General features: G+C 43.4%; 2 protein-coding genes and 1 long non-coding RNA gene across 6 annotated transcripts in view; 1 reads left to right on the forward strand and 2 right to left on the reverse strand.

Moving 5' to 3' along the window:
- fhdc4 (FH2 domain containing 4) lies at positions 1–9,554 on the reverse strand. The gene is made up of 13 exons (XM_062553029.1): positions 9,478–9,554; positions 8,641–8,795; positions 7,698–8,176; positions 5,732–5,793; positions 5,039–5,141; positions 4,584–4,669; positions 4,108–4,208; positions 3,846–3,916; positions 3,438–3,545; positions 3,259–3,329; positions 2,545–2,662; positions 2,287–2,451; positions 1–1,729 (listed from the first exon to the last, which is right to left on the reverse strand). Exons 3-13 carry the CDS (start codon positions 8,022–8,024, stop codon positions 434–436), a joined length of 2,508 nt encoding a protein of 835 aa, XP_062409013.1. The 5' UTR covers positions 8,025–8,176; positions 8,641–8,795; positions 9,478–9,554; the 3' UTR covers positions 1–433.
- The window catches only part of LOC134099982 (uncharacterized), a 19,700-nt gene continuing 10,266 nt past the window's right edge, over positions 8,925–18,358 (forward strand). The window contains exon 1 of the long non-coding RNA XR_009941196.1: positions 8,925–9,053. This is a non-coding gene — a long non-coding RNA (uncharacterized LOC134099982). The remainder of the gene's footprint in view (positions 9,054–18,358) is intronic.
- The window catches only part of LOC134099466 (arfaptin-2-like), a 12,816-nt gene continuing 4,142 nt past the window's right edge, over positions 9,685–18,358 (reverse strand). For 2 of the 4 annotated variants that reach the window (XM_062552346.1, XM_062552345.1), the window contains 5 exons: positions 15,734–15,849; positions 15,303–15,524; positions 14,288–14,445; positions 12,817–12,991; positions 9,685–12,096 (listed from right to left, as the gene is read on the reverse strand). In XM_062552346.1, coding sequence (XP_062408330.1) covers positions 11,941–12,096; positions 12,817–12,991; positions 14,288–14,445; positions 15,303–15,524; positions 15,734–15,849 — 827 coding nt within the window. In that variant the 3' untranslated portion in view covers positions 9,685–11,940. Of the gene's footprint in view, positions 12,097–12,816; positions 12,992–14,287; positions 14,446–15,302; positions 15,525–15,733; positions 15,850–17,133; positions 17,215–18,103; positions 18,167–18,358 lie in introns of all 4 variants that reach the window. The other 2 variants (XM_062552343.1, XM_062552344.1) reach the window with 2 other exon arrangements.

Below are 18,358 nucleotides of genomic sequence, written 5' to 3' on the forward strand. Positions count from 1 at the left end.
CAGATGTTTTGTGTGACAAAAGCACACATTTAATAAGGCCAAGTACGGTAGGTAAAACATAAATTAAGAGACAAAACAACATCAGATAAAATGCATTGAATATGATTTAAAAACATGTGGCAGTGTATTTTCAGGAGCCCTTCTTATTATCTACTGCCACTTAGTGGACACTTTGTGGTATTACAACAACCTTTGTATGTCCATGGTAACAGGCTGAGTGAAGTAAAACTACCATTCCGAGGCATTTTAAAAGAAGTCCAAGTCTCCGGTATTTAAAATATCTCCAATCCAAGTTCATTGTGTGGTCTAAAACGTGAGTGTAAAATGGAGACAGCCAAAAGCGGAACACATCACGAACAGTTAAAAAGGAAGAGGAAGTCACTCACAAAACGACCAAACATACAACAAACAAAGTGTTGGACGAATGTCTGAGTCAGACAGGCTTGGTTTTTTCACCAAGACGCTTAAAAAAGGACATTAATCCAGAGGGACTCCGAGATGAGCTGCGCCTTTGGACCAGGCTCCCCTGCAGGTTGAAGTTCAGTGGGGGAACCACCACCTTATTTTTCCCATCCACTTTCGCATCCACAGAGGAGCCAGGGGGTTTCTTCACCGGAGTGTCCACAAACTCAAACGAGGAGTTGGCCGACTCCAGGACGTGCTCGGACTTCACCTTCCCGACCTGAGACAGGGGAGGCGCTCTGGGTCTTTTGGGGTCGGCCGCAGGGATCCAGATGTCGTCGTCCTCCTCGCTGTCCACCGACTTGGCCACTGGGGGCAGTGTGAGCGTGTGCCGTCGGCTGATGCCGTTGGCTTTGTTTTGGAGGAAGCGCTGGTGCGGCCTCAGGACCGCCTTGGGCTCCCCGTCTCCTCCCGTCGGAAGCTTCTCGGCAGCGTCCATCTCCTCCTCGTCCAGGAAAGTCCGTCGGCGACGCCGTGGCGACGCCGTGGCACTGCCGCAGCCGCTGGCGCCGGGCGAGCGCTGGGCGTCCAGCGAGAGGTCGGCGGCGCAGGACAGGCTGCCGCGGCTGTTCTGGTAGCGGAGGACCTTGCGCGACACCTCGCGCAGCTTCTGCGCCTCTTCCTCCGCCAGGCTCTCGTCCTCGTCCTCGTCGTCGCCGTCGGCCTCGCGGCTGTCCTCGGTCATCGAGACCGTGATCTGGCTGCCGATCGACGAGGCGCTCGCGTTGCGCTTCGAGATCGGGGTGGAGCAGACCGGGTCGTGCGCCGGAGCGGGGATCCCGTCCCCCGCGCTCTCGTCGCCTCCGTCTTCCGACGGAACGCGCGTCGCGGCGTTCTCCGCCACGTTCTCCTTGTCGGGCGACTGCCGCGGGCTGCTCGTCGAATTCCTCGCGTGTCTCGGTAACTCTGCTCCTTTGGTGGAGTCCTTCTCTCCACCCGCCTTCACCTCACCTCCACCTCCACCTCCACCGACACCACCACCGACACCACCACCATCTCCGCCCTCAGACTTCCTCTCTGCGCGGCAGTTCTCCTTGAAGGGCACCTCCGACAGGCTGCCGCAGCTGGAGCCGGTGGGCGAGCGCGAGACCCCTCTCCGGCGCGACGAGCGGTTGGTGAGGAAGCGCTGCAGGACGGACTCCAGGGCCACCCCCTCCATGTCCTTGTCCCTCATGGAGCACGAGGCCGTCGAGCGGCGCTTGGCCGCGCACTGCACGCGCTCGCGCTGTCTTCGTTTGACCTCCGCGACCTCTCGATCCCGATTTTCCTGTGGAGAGGAGAGAGAGGGTTGCTTATCCACTTTCTCATGAGAGCTGGCTGCTATCACTCGTGATGAATAGCTGCTATTGCTCATAAATACTGGCTGTTATCATAACAAAGGTTATGTGACTCATCGCCACTGATGGAACACAACGGGCTAACCTCGTGACATTTTATTTGAACATTCTATTTGTTCTATTCATTCATACCAAACATTCTTTACTTTGAATGAAAGAGAGAATGAATGAATGGATGAATCATCTCTGTTTGTACTTCAGCAGATTTGTGACAACTTTCAATTTTTGCAGCGCTAAAATCTTTTAAACAAAAATAAGAGCCTTCAAAAATATAAAAAATAAAGAAATAATTTATATATTCAGACTCAATCATAATGTTAGTTTATGTGGAATATTACATCTTACAAAATGTAATTACTAACCTATAAAAACCGACACAAATAAAGACCAAACCCAACAGGGTAATTCACAGAATGGGATTATCATCATCCCATGAGATAATCAGTCAGTCTAGTCTTGGATCAAACACAACAGGAGATAGCTTTACCTGAATGGCTCGTAGGAACTTCTGACAGAACGTGTGAAAGATGATACAACACTCCTCCAGCTTGAATTGTTTGGGATCCTCACAAAAGTACTCAGCAATTGAGTGACTCAGTGAGTTCAGGTTCTGGAAGGAGGTCTCAGTTTCAGCCACACGAGACTCCGCTTCCTAAAGAAAGAACAATTTAATTTCAAATAGATTTTAAAGGGCGGGGGGGGGGGGGGGCAAAAAGTTACATGCAGATAGCATCGAGGGACTTACTTTTAGGAAATCCTCCACTTGTTCTTTAAGGTCTGGTTGCTTTTCTGAATCCTCCTTCACCTTTTGAACTTTCTTCGCCTTTCGATGAAACTCGGCCTCCAGTTCCTGTTTCTGAATTCTGGACAGAATGTGTTTTCGAGTGAATGAGCTGCCAGCGCAAATGGTCCATTAACAGCACCATTACGCGTACGAGCGGCAGCGGGAGACAAAGACTAATCATACTTTTTGTCCACAAGTGAAAAATGACCGTCATAACTCTGCCACTGCTGATAACAGCAAAATCAATTTATAGTGGCTCTTGAACACTGGAACACTTTCGTCAGACTGTGGCCAGACGCTCACACAGCTGCGGTTGTGAGGACAATTCAGGTCGTTTAATGATTTTTTTAAAGTACTACAGAAGAATTGGAAAAGTAATCAGCCAATACTGATATATTTGCTTGTGTGCTGAAGCGCTCATCATTGGCCAAACTATGACACCAACCTCGACTACAAGCACAAATTTCTTGCGCAGATTTAGTGCGGAACGCACAGTATTCATTAACCTTACCCTCAGATTGTTGATGCGTCAAACAAAAACAACACCCACTCAATTGATCACTCTTGATAATTGATTGATAAGTCGACTATGAACTTTGCTCCTGTTGACTCTCTCTTAAGCATGTCTAGCCTTGAGCATCATTCAAATTAATTCTCCAGATGTGTCCCTCTTACCTTGCTGCATCAGCCAGATGCTCCAGTTGGTTGGGGAATTTCAGCAGAGCCATGTCGACCTTATGTGCTTGCTGAAATCAGAGTATAGTATGAGATTCATGCACGCATGTTTCTAAACCGTATTTTCCACTTTTTGTCATGATCTTTGCAGCAAGGTAGTTAAGGATTTAGCTTGTTACCATCACTACGTAGTGCATCAGGTTCATGCCAGGCTTGTTGGCCTTGGTGTCAACTAGCTTCAAAAGTGAGGTCATCCGAAAGCCGATGGCACTGCCCGCATAACCACCCTGCAGTCAATGGCAACAAGAGTATAAGGCTTCAGGGTAGAACACCAGACAAATCAACATGAGTCCCTGCCTAACAGTTACAAGATGTTTTGCTAGTTTCTTTGTGCCTGTTGACATTTGTACGCATTTCTTGCCATTTTCCATAAAAGGTCCATAAAAGAAGAAACTAAAGAGACAGAACAGATCTTGTGCATCATAATAATTAGAAACTCATTCTTCCTGCAGTGTCATAACAGTAAAGTATACATATTGTGGAGTTGGATTGATTTAACAAAAAAAGCCAAAAATGTCTGAACTTACAGCGTTCATGTAGTTTCCTGTTTTCAACACTAACCGGATGACAGAGTGGAGATCAACACATTTCAGCAACTCTGCAGAGAACAAGTAAATCAAGAGAAGGCTTTCACATTTCAACACACGTGTAGCTCATAAATTTTTGTCTCATATATTAACAAACACACAAGGGACTGGTGAAGCATCTGCGTTTTGCAGGAGTTCAAAGGTAATTGGTTGTGGAGGGGAGGCAGACTAACTGAACGAAAAATGAGCTCTTGGCTTTCACCTTGGCCAGCTGCGGTCATAGTGGCGATGGACTGATTAAGTTCATCCATGAAAGGGAAGAATTCTTCTTTCAGCACCAAACACTGCAGTCTTTCCTCATAGCTGGAAGAGAAGTCACCGAATGAATTTACAACAGATGCAAACATCCTTCACGTGAAAGAATTCATTTGTTATGGTGGTTACATGTGATGACCAGTCCGAGAGTTATAAAGTAAACTGTGATGAAAAAAAGGAGGACACACTTACTACAGGGTGAAGCTAATCTTACCATGAGTTTACATTCACATGCATGGACTGCAGACTAAATGTGGATGCATTTTTTTTAAAGAAACTTTGAAAAGTTCAGTGTAAGTTAGGAAGAATTTCCATCTGAAGGAAAACATGCAACCTCTACTGCAGGAAAGTGACCGGAGATCGAGTTGAACGTGTCAACTTGTTTAACTGATCAAGTGTGCTGTAGAACGTAACTATACCCACCAAGGAACTTTGACAAGAAGCACCATGAAGAGGTCTGCCTCCGAAAGCGCAGAAATATCGCTTTCATATGCGCGTAGCTGTTTCACCTGCACACACACACACACACACACACACACACACACACACACACACACACACACACACACACACACACACACACATACACATACACACACATACACACACACAGGTTGTAATATATTGTGCAACACAAAAGAATCCATTTCAAAAAAGTTTCAAATTCCATTCTGGCATAGCTAACCGCTATAAAGTGATGACACGTGGCTAATCCCCGCCCACCCCCCCTCCCCAGGCCGAAAGCTATCACTGTGCGTCATTATCAGTTGTTGTTACTCCACCCTCCACCCCCTTACCCCCTCCTCCCCACCCCGCACTGGAGAAAATGTGACGCAACTCCACGTCCCCCAATGGAGAAAAGGTGCAGCAGCCCATACCTCCTCCTCCTCTGGAAGCAGTTTGCACAACTCCTGGAGCTTCCCTCGGCCAAACCCTTCCCTCCGGCCCTGGCTGATCTCTGCCACCATGTCCGCCATCGGCCTGTAGGGGTGGGACGCAAACAGGGATCAATTTCCAGCGAGCCGGTGACTCATCCACTCATTAAAAACACAAGATGGATCATGGGCCGACAGCAAGCGAATCAGGGCCTTGCCGGCACAACGTTATTGGGAAGCAGGATCCTGGCCATGTGGTTGAATTACTCATACCAGGCTGGGAAGGGCCTGGGCTGCACCTAGTGCTTGGCTGAATCACACAGCTGCACTAGACTTCTATGTGGAAAGCAACAGTCTGTGGCATGCCCTAGCCTGCCTGACAGCATCTAACTGGTGTTTCCTGTCTCCATTCCTATAGTCCGCTAAAGACCGCATGAATATGACTTCATCATATTTCAAGCAACAAGCTGAACAGGAATATTGACATAAAAATGTCAAAGGTTGGAGAATAACAAAACAATTTTAAAAATCGACAAAACATTAGATTCTAGAGCCATAAATAGCTTTATCTACAGTTGTCATGTAAAAATCCACAGCCTGCTTGGACATGTAAACTATTTGACACACAGGTATGCAGGGCCTGTCTAGGAACGTTGTTGTCGTCTCCAAGTTTTTCCCTTGCTTGTGTGCTTATACCTTTTAAACTGCTTCAGGAATATTCCAATGTTCATGTTCCTCTTGGAGCTTAGAATAGATACCTGCAGGCACATAAGGAAAAGCAATTTAGCTGATTTACAAGAATATGGTGGCCTTTGAAGATTCTCAAATTCAAATTTCTAGTTATACCAGTTCTAGTTATGATGAGCACTGTTTAGTTAAATGTTTAAGATACCCTTCTTTGTTCACATCCCATTTACAGTATTCCAGTTGACATGCCTGGAAAAATCAGAGGTGCGTTCATATTCGGCAAACTGTGGTGAACACTCCTAGCGAACATGTTTTCTCTGAACAGATAAATTTGAACAATTTGATGACAACCTTCCATTGTAACAACTCCTCAGACTGTTTTGCAAGAGTTCGCAACCATTCATTAAACACAGAAAGTTATTTGCAAACGTTCGCCTGTTTGCAAATTTGAATGCACCTCAGAATTCATATCCATTCATATCAGTTTTTTATAAAGAAAAACACCATAGAGAGAGAATCAATATTAGGCCGAAAGTGTCTGGTAAATGTTCAATTCACTTGACCAATGGCATAATTTGAAGCTAATTAATGAGGTTTTGCCATTGTGTGTTTTTGTTCTAGAGGTATTGATGGGGAAAAAAGGGATTTGTTGTCGTTAAGAGGATCTGTGTTACCAGGTGTGGCAACAGTACATCTACACCTCGACATGAAAAGATGTTTACTGTTCTTGTTTTGCATTTTATTTTCCAGTGACAGGCAGAGGGATAACAAAGCCAAACACTGAATCACGTAATAAAGAAGTGATAGCAGACGAGAGGAAGAAAATGCACAATATCAAAGTGCAGTTAATGTGTTTATAAAATATTACTGCAGCAGCACACAGGTATTGGAGGTACCACACTCCTTGAGCAAACACAACACATCACACACAGCAGGCCTAATGATTCACCAAGCAAGCAGGAGTGTGCACATCAAAGCATTTCTACTTAAACCACATGGCACAATGGACTTTGAAGTGAGGAGGCTTTTGTGATACTTTTTTTGTGAATTCAATCGCCAGCCATAATCAATTGTGTCAGTGTTTCAGGGGAATGGATCTGCAGAATAATAAGTTAATGTCTCTAACAGCAACACGTTTGTTTGCATCTCTAGGTTACCAAAAGCCAATGTATTCAGCATGACCCAAACCCTAGCTTGGGTGGACATTTCCAGGGCTTACTTCTGCTTCTCTGCCCCACCACACTGAAGTGACAGAAATGGTTTTCCTTTAAAGCTCAAATTATTTCAAAGAGGGGTTAGTCATGCTCACACACTGCATACTCATAATATGCAATCCTGGATTTGGGGCACCTACCACATTCTAGAAAAAAAAATAACAGCAACGTCACAGACATTGTTTTGAACATCATACCCCACTACAGAACTGATCTTATAGCCAGTAATGTCAGCCGACAAGGCTAAGAATAGACACTGACAGCATCTTGACTTCGGTGGGGATATGGTGATGGCTTAGCAGAAAAGACCTGAGGCTACAAGTATTCCAGTCAACCTCTCCACGCCTGTTTGCAACCACATGTTGAAACGCCACACATTATTGTCCACACAAATGTAGAGCAATATAGCACCATAAACCATAACTACAGCTTGACATCTGAGCTATTTTCCTCAAATGCTATACCACACAGAAATAGAACAACTCCTGACTGTAGGCTATATGCTGCATGAATGACCTGCAGAATTGGCAACATGTTCAGTTGATATACAAAAGTCAACAGCCTAAATGCATGTTCTTCAGAGGTTCATTATGGAGCTAAACATTCGCTGGATTTTTCACCCAACAAACAATCTTTCCGCCTTCATCAGCAGTGATCTCTGCCTCACAGGTGCATCCCTCAAAGCAGAATTTCGTTCAAGTAATACCAAATGACGGGCTGTGCTACAGAAGACAGAACATGAGCAAAGTGTATTAGCCTACCTCAGGTCCCTGGGTGCTGGCTGGCATCCCGTGGATACTGCGGCGAATGGAGGCCTTCCTTGGCGCTGGGCTCTGGTCTGTGCGACTGAACAGTTCCTCCATGCCCTTTGTGTCCAGCTCATAGTCGGTACGGGCCGGCTTAGTTGTCCAGATGTTGTGCTTGCCCAGTACACTGTGCTGGGGAATGGCCTCCCAGTTGAAGTTGCGCATCTTAGAGCGCCGATTGTGGCCCTTGCGGGAAAGGGGTCCATTGCCTGGAGGAGGAGGAGGAGGTGGAGGTGGCGCTGGAGGTGGAGGTGGTGGTGGTGGAGGTGGCGGTGGAGCCATTGAATCAGACCAGTTTATAAAATGATGTCTTTATCCACATCCATAGGGCACAAAGGCCCTGTCTGGAGCTGAGTTACTATTTGGCTACAATGGATATCACACACACCTATTTCTTCTGAGGTAGGTGGGACAATGTCCCACAGCAGATTGTTCTGTCAACACAGGAGACAGAATAAAACAAGCACAAAAGCAGAAGTTTAGCTTCATCTGGCAAGGTTCTTCAGTTGAGGAACTAATGATCATGTGACTGCTAAATCAATATGAGAGGTTTTGGGAAATGTATAGATCTATCCATCTAGAAGATACTGTATCTTAATTCGGTTAAAGTCTCACATATTTTTACATTTCAACTTTATCAGGAATGTCCTCACATCTCGACTAAGACCATTCAGCACCTTTGATCATGGCGGTCTTCATTATAACAATCGATATGATCACACCACTCTTTACCTGCACTTTAAGGTCAAGGATCTGCTAACAGAAGAGTTAGGTCAGTCGGATTTCATCTTTTGAAGATACGCTAACATCGTCCTTAAAACCATATAGAACCGACGTGAACCAATGTCAGAAACAGAACATATGACAGGGTCGATTCATAGGCTTAGCCTACGCTTACCTGTACCGCAGGTGGTTTCAGGAGGAAGTTCACCAAACTGTTTTATTGCCGTTCAAGAGAGAAGCCACCATCCCTTCCCTGCTCACTACCTAGTTGTGACGAAAAAAGCTTTGCACATCCTCTAGGTAAGCATTCATGTGGTGAAATGTTCTTACCTGCGGAATCAGTGACACGCCCAGTTAACCCCTGCATAGCAATGTTGTGTGTGCACGTGTTGAGGCACAGACAGATAGCTTAGGCTACAAGTATTAGAGGATGATAGGCTTTTATCTATTAACTACTCAACTGTGTCAACGTCTTCTTTCACTGTTTTTGAATCCAGACCAGAGCACTAACAACGGATTGGGATAGGCCTACAAAAACAAAAGCCCGGTCTGTTCTTGCCTTTGGTGAAAAACCCAGCGGTTAATTTGGTAAGTTACAGCACTCTGACACTTAGTTTCGCGAAGCACAATAACAAAGCCTACAAAGGAAGTTTTTACCCTTACAAAAGTTAGTTGCGGCGGATTAGCAGCAAAACGTGTGGATGATTTGTGGGAAACAAATTAATTCAAAAGAAAATATCGCCAGAAGTTTGCCACAGTTGGCCGCTAGAGGTAAACTTCCAGCAAAGTTCTGGCAACATTGTTTCCCACTAGTGGCAAATGTTTTTTACCAGTGATTTGTCGTCACATTTCTAGTGAATTTCTGATGGCAAACCCAATTCGCATTGGCTATGACATTGCTGCAACATTGTAAAAAGTGAACTGCAACTGTTTGGCACTCAGACACGTAATTGACATAAGAAAATATGACGTTGACACCTGACATTTCTGAGGGTATCTTGCAATAGCCTACCTGTATCCGTTGATATGACCAGACGGGTGGAAAACCTAGCCTACTTCGGGAATGGTCTGCGTCTTCATAAGGAAAGCGTTCTTGAAGCCTATGAGTTAAAACCTCATTTGGGTAGACAGCTACCTACAAAGTAGGTTTGACAGGTTCAGTGCTGAGAGCATTTGTCATGTGACATGTAAGCAACACACAGAAAAGCATCTCAAGTCATATCACCAACACAAGGTAAACTATTTCGTTTTTAATCATACCATGATTCGACTACTTTTGCCAATTACATAGGGGTCGCTGTAAGGGCATTTCACAAGACATTTACATGAGCAAGATAACTGGGTTACTTTTACATTTACATAGGCCCTATTGTTGATTAGTCCTGCTTTTCCATTCACGCACAACATTAGAATATGACACACCAGCCTAAAAAAATAGATTATATGCAAACAATATTCTTTTATAAACCTTCCATGATCCCATCAATCCAGTTAAACAAAGACAAATATTCATTGGGGAATAGATGGAACGAGTGTTGCATTACAGTGTTACAAATAAGTTTGCCTCCTAGTTCAGAGGAAAATCACTTGTATCTGCCTCATACAGTAGTTCAGAGGAAAATCACATATATCTGCCTCAATGCCTCATAGTACAGAGGAAAATCGTGTGTCACTGAGCTCACTTCTTAAACATGGGAACTGCTCTTCAACAGGAGTGTACAATGGATTTGTGCCACTTATGAATAAACTCATAACAAAAATCCTCTCGCAAAATGATACATAACTCTACAGTCCACAAGACGAGGTGTTTTATGAAATATATCACACTGATTGTAAACTATGCATGATGATTGGCAACACTAATAGCAAATGGCATTAGAGAGGTTCAGTGGATGTGCAGGTTCTAAAAAAAGAATATATATATCAAAAATCAAAATTTCTACAATAAATACTTCCATGTCATGTGACTTCAGGAAGACCTTCCATCAGAGTGGCACAAGTTACCAGTTACCATAGAACTGTTATAGTTAAAGAATGAAGATTGTATTCATTCAGATGAGTTTACTTGATTGAGCTGTGCTGGTTAACAAACACAACTGCAAACCATTGGTCGTTCAGATCAATTAAGTTGAAAGGTCTAGTTAAATGGGGACCAAGAGACCACTCTTTCTTGAAAACAGCAAAATCATTTGAGCAATGGTGGCACCGGACTGATCTCTTGCTTATATTTTGACTGTAAAAAGCCCCATCAGTCACGCTATGTTAAAACCAAGCCAACCAGTACCAGTAAACTTGAATTTTGGAGTGACTCCTATGTCTGTGAACGAACAGTATTTCCGTGTATTTGGTCATCACCCTGACACGGTCCTAGCCTTCATGTTTGAGTTTGAGTGGTATGCTTCAGAAGTCACAAAATGCAAAATAGTATAAGATATGGAGTGTTTTAAATAACTGCCAGCGATACTGCATTGAAATGAACCATCATCACATAGCTGTGTGCATAGCACACAGTGCAAAGGATGTAAGGTGCGTACTACAGTAATTCTATATACTATAACAACATCCTGGTTCTGTTATCATTGAACAAATGATACGTCTGAAAAACAAATAGAAAATGACAACTACAGTAAGCAATATAAGCACAGTTATAATGTTGAACGCAAAATAACATGAAAATAAATAAAAGTGACAATTACTGTAGGTCTAATGAATTCATAAATAACTTCCATATATAAATCTGGCTACATTGTCTTTCCTTTTTCCCTTGTTCTTCCCCAGCATAATAATGTTGCACTGATAACATAAGTGTAGTCACTAACATGTCTCCAAGTATGAACCTGCAAACTATGATCTAATATACAACATAATCCTAATCAACATGGACATAACTATAAAGTGACTCTTTCTGATTCCATTCACTGACACTTTCTTTAAATATGACAAGTGACATTCACTCATTCGTTCATCCATCCATCCATCCATTCCTCAGTACAAAACATTCCTATGGTTTAAGGACCTTCTGTGTAACTACAACATGGAGTGAAGACTGTAGTTTTGACAATTCAAACTCAAAATCTGGAACGAAAGAAAGGCTTTCAAAAACAAAAGAAACACAGATATAAGGGCAAAAAGAAAAGAAAGAAGAAAAAAAACAGAACACAATGAAAGAGAAAGACGATGGGGGAAGGGAGAGAACCCCTGCCACAATATTGCGTGTTGTCACTGGCCCCTCTCTTGACACTAGTTATATACAGTACATGCCTCTTCCTCTCCTTCTGGCATATTCCTTCCATCTTGTTCTGTCCACTTATGCAACCTTCTGCCCGTCTGTTTATCCCTCCATCAGTCTCTCTGTGTGTGCTGTGCATGTGTGTATGTGTGTGTGTGTGTATGTGTGTATGTGTGTGTCCACTGTAAGAAAGATCATTTTTCGTTGCGTTTCTCTTGTTTTGGTCGGGTAGTGTGGGGTGGAGGGTCACTGTTCCTCCAGCCAGGATGGCTTGTCTGAGCCGGGGGGTTTGAGCTTGACGTTGAACTGTCTGAGAGTCTGTTCCAGCTGCTGCTGGTTGCCTGCAAAGTAGGCCGAGATGGCGTTGTGGAAGAGGAGCAGCTGCTTATGCATTACCTTGACCTGCACAGAAACACATAAGACATAAAACATGATTGATTACCATTTGTGCAGTGTTGGTCTTTTAAGATTTATAGGATAATCCATGTTTTACTGGACAGAGAGGACACTGCATCACTACACTACACAACATTTCCACAGTGTGAACTCTGAAGAAGTACAAAAGTCATTAGCTACAATCTACCCTTGCTAGCTTATCCTAAAAAAAAAGAAAAGAAAAAAGAAACAGGACCATGGCAAAGTATATTAAACATAATCTTTTGTAGAATTGTAATTATTATAATATGGAACTCTTGATCATGCATGAAATTACTTCTGAGGGTTATGAATTTGACATTCAATTAGCACGGGAGTGATCATTCCCTTGGAATTTCCTTTAGAACCTTTTTCTCCTGACCCCATACAACTAAACTGAGTTTGTGGACAAAAGTGGAGTTTATGGACATCTTGAGTATTGGGAAGAGTTGACGTGACAATGGCTCGTGTCAGGCCACATTGTCCAATGCCAATGCAGCAATTAGTGTTTTAAGTTGTATTGACACAGTGGTGTAATATTTGTCTAATTTTAACCGCTTATTGACCGTGATGAACAATCTCAGCTCAGATTTCTCCATCAGCCGCCACATGCTATGTCTGGCTCACGAGTCACGAGGTTCCCAATCCCTGCTCTAAAAGTCAGTGTGCGTCTGTATCGTCTTTCCGTGGTTTCCATGGTTTCCATACCTTATTCTCCTCCAGGAACTTGAGTTTGATGGAGACGTCGCTGCGCAGCCGCTCGTACTTCTCTCTTTGGACCTGGTACTGCTGCTGAGCCATCTCCATCCGCACCATGGTGCCTGCGTCACGGGGCCCCGCGCTCAGCTCCTCCAGGTCCGCCCGGTACGCATCAAACTCCAGCCTAGAGAGAGAGAGAGAGAGAGAGAAAAATGTAATATGTTTATTTCTGTCAAAATAAATGAAACACTGATTTATTATACCATTATCAAACAGAGGTATGGGACTTCTGAGGTCATCCTTTTGACTTGAACATCGACCTTAATGAACATCCCCCTAGAGTGTAGCACTGTAGCTGTCTGCAACTCAAGCTAGGTAGAACTGATTTCTTTTGTACCGACAGTACTCTATGTAGAAAATTGCCAGAATTCTCCTTCAAGGGTTTTTCAACCTCTTCTGCTTTTAATCCACTCTTTAGGTCAAGGGACATACTTTCCCTTTCTTCTCTCTCATTATTTGCCAAATAACAAGATGTTTACTCAGGGCTGGCCTTATTTAGCCCTAATCCTTGTCGTCTGACCGACTCCCTCCCCCCCCAGACAACAATGAAGAGAGGACTCTCTCGCTGCCTAATCTACTCTTTCAGATGAGGGGACAGAGGGTCGGGGTACAATCAATGCAAAACGCCTCGGCTATCCGCCCTAAGCTTTAACTTCGCTGGCTGATTATAGTTTATTATCAATTGGCCTGCTCCTGCAGCCGCAGGTTTCGCTTAGGCCAGGCATTTGCGTGACAACAACTGTCAATCAATGAACATTAGTTAGGCCGAGCACGTACGTACAAACAGTAGAGCAGTAACTAGAGCTGTTCGATTATGGGAAAAAAATCATTATCACAATCATTTAGGTCATTTTTTTTAGATGAGATGATTATTGAACATGATTACTTGACACATTACTTGACTACATGATGTTGAAATTGAATTTGACATATAATCCAACAGAACAAAATGCCAAAAGATAATATATGCAACAACTCAAGACAAAAGGAAACTGAATGTAGCAAAATAATCATTATATTTAGATTATGTTGTTTTCAAATTTGTTGAAAGTCATAATCATGATTATGTTACCTTATCATAATGGATTGTTTCCAGAATCTGCCATTATTTGGCTTAGACACCTCGGTATTTTAAGAAAGCTTGAGTTGAGGATTGGAACTATTTTTTTCTTTGCCTGGCTTTGTTACATATGCATACATCTATGTATTTGGCACTTGTGCAGAAAATAATTGTCATATTCACATGCATATAAATATGCCTGTGTGTGTGAGAGAGAGAGAGAGAGGAAGGCAGTAATCTCTGTTCACTTTAACGGAGGCGGACTAATCTGCGAGTAGGTAAGAGAGATGTGTTAGAAGTGAGATTAAATCCTCAACACATTGGATTAGTGCATCTTTTGAGAGGCTTTGGCCATCTTACCTGGCATTCTCATACATCTTGATGGTCATCAGCGTGTCCTCCATGGTCTTGTTTACTAGTGTGTTCACGCTAGACACAAAGAAGTTGATTGCGCCCAGCAAGGTTTCGCCATTCTTGCAAAGCAGCTTCTGGGTCTCGGCGTTGTACCCAAACTCGTCCTATGGAATCATAAAGAGTCATGCTGCTTTTTTCACAGATTCAAATACAGCACGTACACACATGCACACACAGAAGTCTAGAGGGTTAAAGGTGCCAGTGCGACCCCAATAATGTCAAGTGTACTGCCTACCAGCATAAGTATAAATACACACACACATTATCTGTGTGGAATATATATATGCTACAGTGTGACTGAGGAGTAACAGAGGAAAAAATAAAACACTAAAATATAATGATAACAGACTATTGTATTCTGATCTGTAATCTTCATTACACTAAATTTCACAACATTTAATGCAATTCCGCCATCTACTGGAGTTGCGCAAAGACACACTTACACACACATACAGGAACTTGCTACAAGACCTTACAAAATGTTTTATGAGCAACACTTTCAGCAATACTACAGAACACTGAAGAACAGTCTCTGAATATACAGCATTGCACACAGCAGACAAAACGTGTCTCGCATATTCCTGAGGAAGACTCAGTAGAGTCGAAACGCATAGGCGCTAACCTTATCCAATGAAATAAAGGATTTTTAATGTTTTCACTCAATCGGTGTGCCTTGGATCTCTGACTGCCTTATACAAACTTTATCACCAAGGAATTTTACATACAGGACAGTCGCAGATTGTTTCAATTCCATTTTTGTCTGTTCCCAAAGAGTTAAGTGACCTAACGCAGCACTCTCCTGCTCTCTCTCTCTCATGTTTTGCATGTTGTTTCTTATATTATCACATATTTACACACACACACACACACACACACACACACACACACACACACACACACACACACACACACACACACACACACACACACACACACACACACACACACACGGCAGTCGTACCTGCAACTCGGGTGACTTCTGGCTGAGGTCAGCAAAGATGTCCCCCAGGGCCTGCTGGGTTTGCACCATGTTGTAGAAGTGGCTGGTGAGGGCGCTGGCCAGGCGCAGCACGCTCTCGTACTTGCTCTTGGTGTCGCGCAGCAGGTCGATCTGAGTCTCCAGCTCCAGGTCCACCGTGCGCAAACCTCGGCCGAAACGCTCCGAAAACATCTGCTTCGTACACTGGGAGTGTGGGAGAGAATAAGGGGGTATGGAAAAACTCAGTAAGAAGGAAAGGAGGAAGGAAAGTTTCGTGTAGATCTCAATGTTCTCAATGGACAGTTGGACACAAACTAAGTGTTGCAAATGGCTGACACTACTGTAAGAGACACTGATGAATTAGAGAAAGCCATTAATCTATTAACAAGGACCAGTTTCTATTGGACACGTACTTTGTATGTGTTAATGCCCCACTTCTTCACACTGTCAAACTTCTCCACGGCGACGCCTCGTGTTGCCTCCTCCGCCATCATAGATGGGTTGCTGTTACTGTGGTGCATGCTGGGAGCTGAGATGGAGAAGACCATTTTTTATCAGGTTGTAATAACAATCGGCAGAGTTTGTCATACTGACATATTTGGACAGATTATAACTGTATAGCATCATGATGTAACAGGATGCATCATCAGCTCATATTATCAAAGGTGCTATGTGGTGGTGCTATGTGCTAGTTTTTTTGGTCAAATCATCCAAAAATGACCGTGATAATGAAACAACCATTTTGATGGAATGTGGAAAACACTGCGCTGTGTTGTCCAGACAGCTAGTGCCAGGTTACAATTCCACATTGGACCATGTGTGGCCTCTGTATTATATACAATGCAAGTTTATAGAAGAGTGCCACGTGGCTACGTTCAAGAGGCCTACAGAATTCCACATAGCTCCTTTAATACTCACAGGCCACGTTTACATGATGTTTTTAATTCTGAATTAGTTTATTCAGAATTAAATAGATCGGAATTAAAATATTCTCCTTCGAGTTTACATGGAAATAATAATTCCGAATTGGCGTTTACATGGAACATACGTTAATTACGCTTTATTGTATTCTGCTGAACGTCTGGGGGTCGGGAAGGGTTCCGATTGGACAGGCGGCGCATGAACGTAGCCTAATAAGGTCTACCGGAAGAAAACAAACTTTAGCTGGCTAGCAACTTTTTTGTCATCTCGGGTTAACGTTACAGCATGGACAATAACATAATGAAAACGGGTTTCACAGTAACTCTGATAATAGGCCTACTATTTAGCCAGCAGCTCGAGAATATTGTCAAGCTTCACGTTTGCTAGCTGAGGAGGAGAAGACTGTCGGAGAAGGGGGGAAGAAGACGGAGCCGAATTAACCATGAAACGAGCATGCGCTTCTTCTTCCTCCTTGTACGAGCATGCGCCAAACAAACGGAATAAACTTTTAATCGGAATAAAGGTTTACATGATCAAGGAGGGGAGTTAATTCCGCTTTAACATCGGAATAAACCAACCACTTAAATCGGAATTAAGTTTAATTCAGAATAATCATTTTCAAGCGGAATAAGCGTTTACATGGTCTCTTTTAAAGCGGAATTAACTTTTATTCCGATTTAACTTGGTTTTATTCGGAATTAAAGCTCTCATGTAAACGCAGCAACAGACACGATAATACAGTGAAAAGGACGACACTGTAAATTCGAAACCTTGATGTTGTGAAATAATAATGTGAATAAAAGATGTGTTGTGGAGAAGATGGCGTGGTGTGGTGTGGGGGGGAGGGAGGGGGACAGAATGAGATGGACTGGGCGATGGGCCCGAGGGATACCTGGGTACTGCTGTGCCTGGCTGGCTATCCGGCTGGCCGCTGATTGGCTGGGGATGATGCCGCGTGATTTGTTGCGCAGGTCTGAAATGGGCGCGTAGGAACAGGGAGGAGGGTGCAGGGGTGGGGGTGGTTGGAGGGGAAAGGGGAATTTCAACAACCAGTTTTGGGGTCGAGGGTGATCATGGGGACAGTGTCCATGCAGTGATTTGTTGGTTATGTGGTGGGTTGGGTAGTTATGGTCGTGATTGTTTAAATTACATGTAGAATGGCATATATCAGATTTGTAAATTGTCATATGATTGTCAAGGTAGAATGTAGAAAAACAATTCATGTTAACAAGATAAGAATTGTGGGGAGTTAAGATGATTAAAGATTGAATTAAATATTAGTAAATGATTTATTAGTAGAATAAAGGTGGTTAGATTATCTCAAAGCGGCACACGTATTAGGCACGTTTAGTGTTGTTGTAAGCAGAGTGTTGGATTTTGGTAGTTGAAAGTATGAAAGAGGAAAGGGAGAAAAAGAGCATGCAAAGGAAATGACGGGATGGTGGAGAAGGGAGATGATAAAATGAAAAGTGAGCAGTGAATGAAAACGAGTTCAGTCGAGACCGACAGAACTACATGACACAAAAACATGGACATTACAAAAGATAACACACTGAATTGTTGCTATCCAGACATTACTTGCTTGGTGTAAGAATTAATTCACTTCAGAATGTAGTTGTGTGCATGCAACAACATACACAGGCCCGCTGATAAAAAGAGCACAGACGTGTAACCTTCTATTAATAACCTTGGTTAGTTTGCCTTCTTCATATGGATTAGACCCCTGAAAACATGCTGCCAACAGGCCTCTTTCTTCAGCAAAAGAGGTACACATTTCTGCTAGACAGGTAGAAAGACAGACTGGAAGGTTTCGAGATTCAGAAATGGAAAGTATGCATTCGGTGCTGGAGGTGTACGACCACCTTCTTTGGGTTCAGCCGATTTTCTTCTGCCCAAGTATTCAGGGTTATAGCGGATGGCAGGGCCTGAGAAAATTGGTTTTAGAATGGCATTATTTACTGAGATTCTTCAGGCAAATAATCAGTCATCGGCGGCCTTAAGACAAGTTTGCAAGGACAGAACCTTTACAGTGGCAGAGTGAATTAAAGGTCTAGTCTAATTCCAGACAACAGATGCTTGTCCCCAGAGAGGAGTCAAACAGAATAAGATGGAAGGAG

The sequence above is a fragment of the Sardina pilchardus genome, chromosome 13 (genome assembly GCF_963854185.1).
Source record: "Sardina pilchardus chromosome 13, fSarPil1.1, whole genome shotgun sequence".
Taxonomy (NCBI): domain Eukaryota; kingdom Metazoa; phylum Chordata; class Actinopteri; order Clupeiformes; family Clupeidae; genus Sardina; species Sardina pilchardus.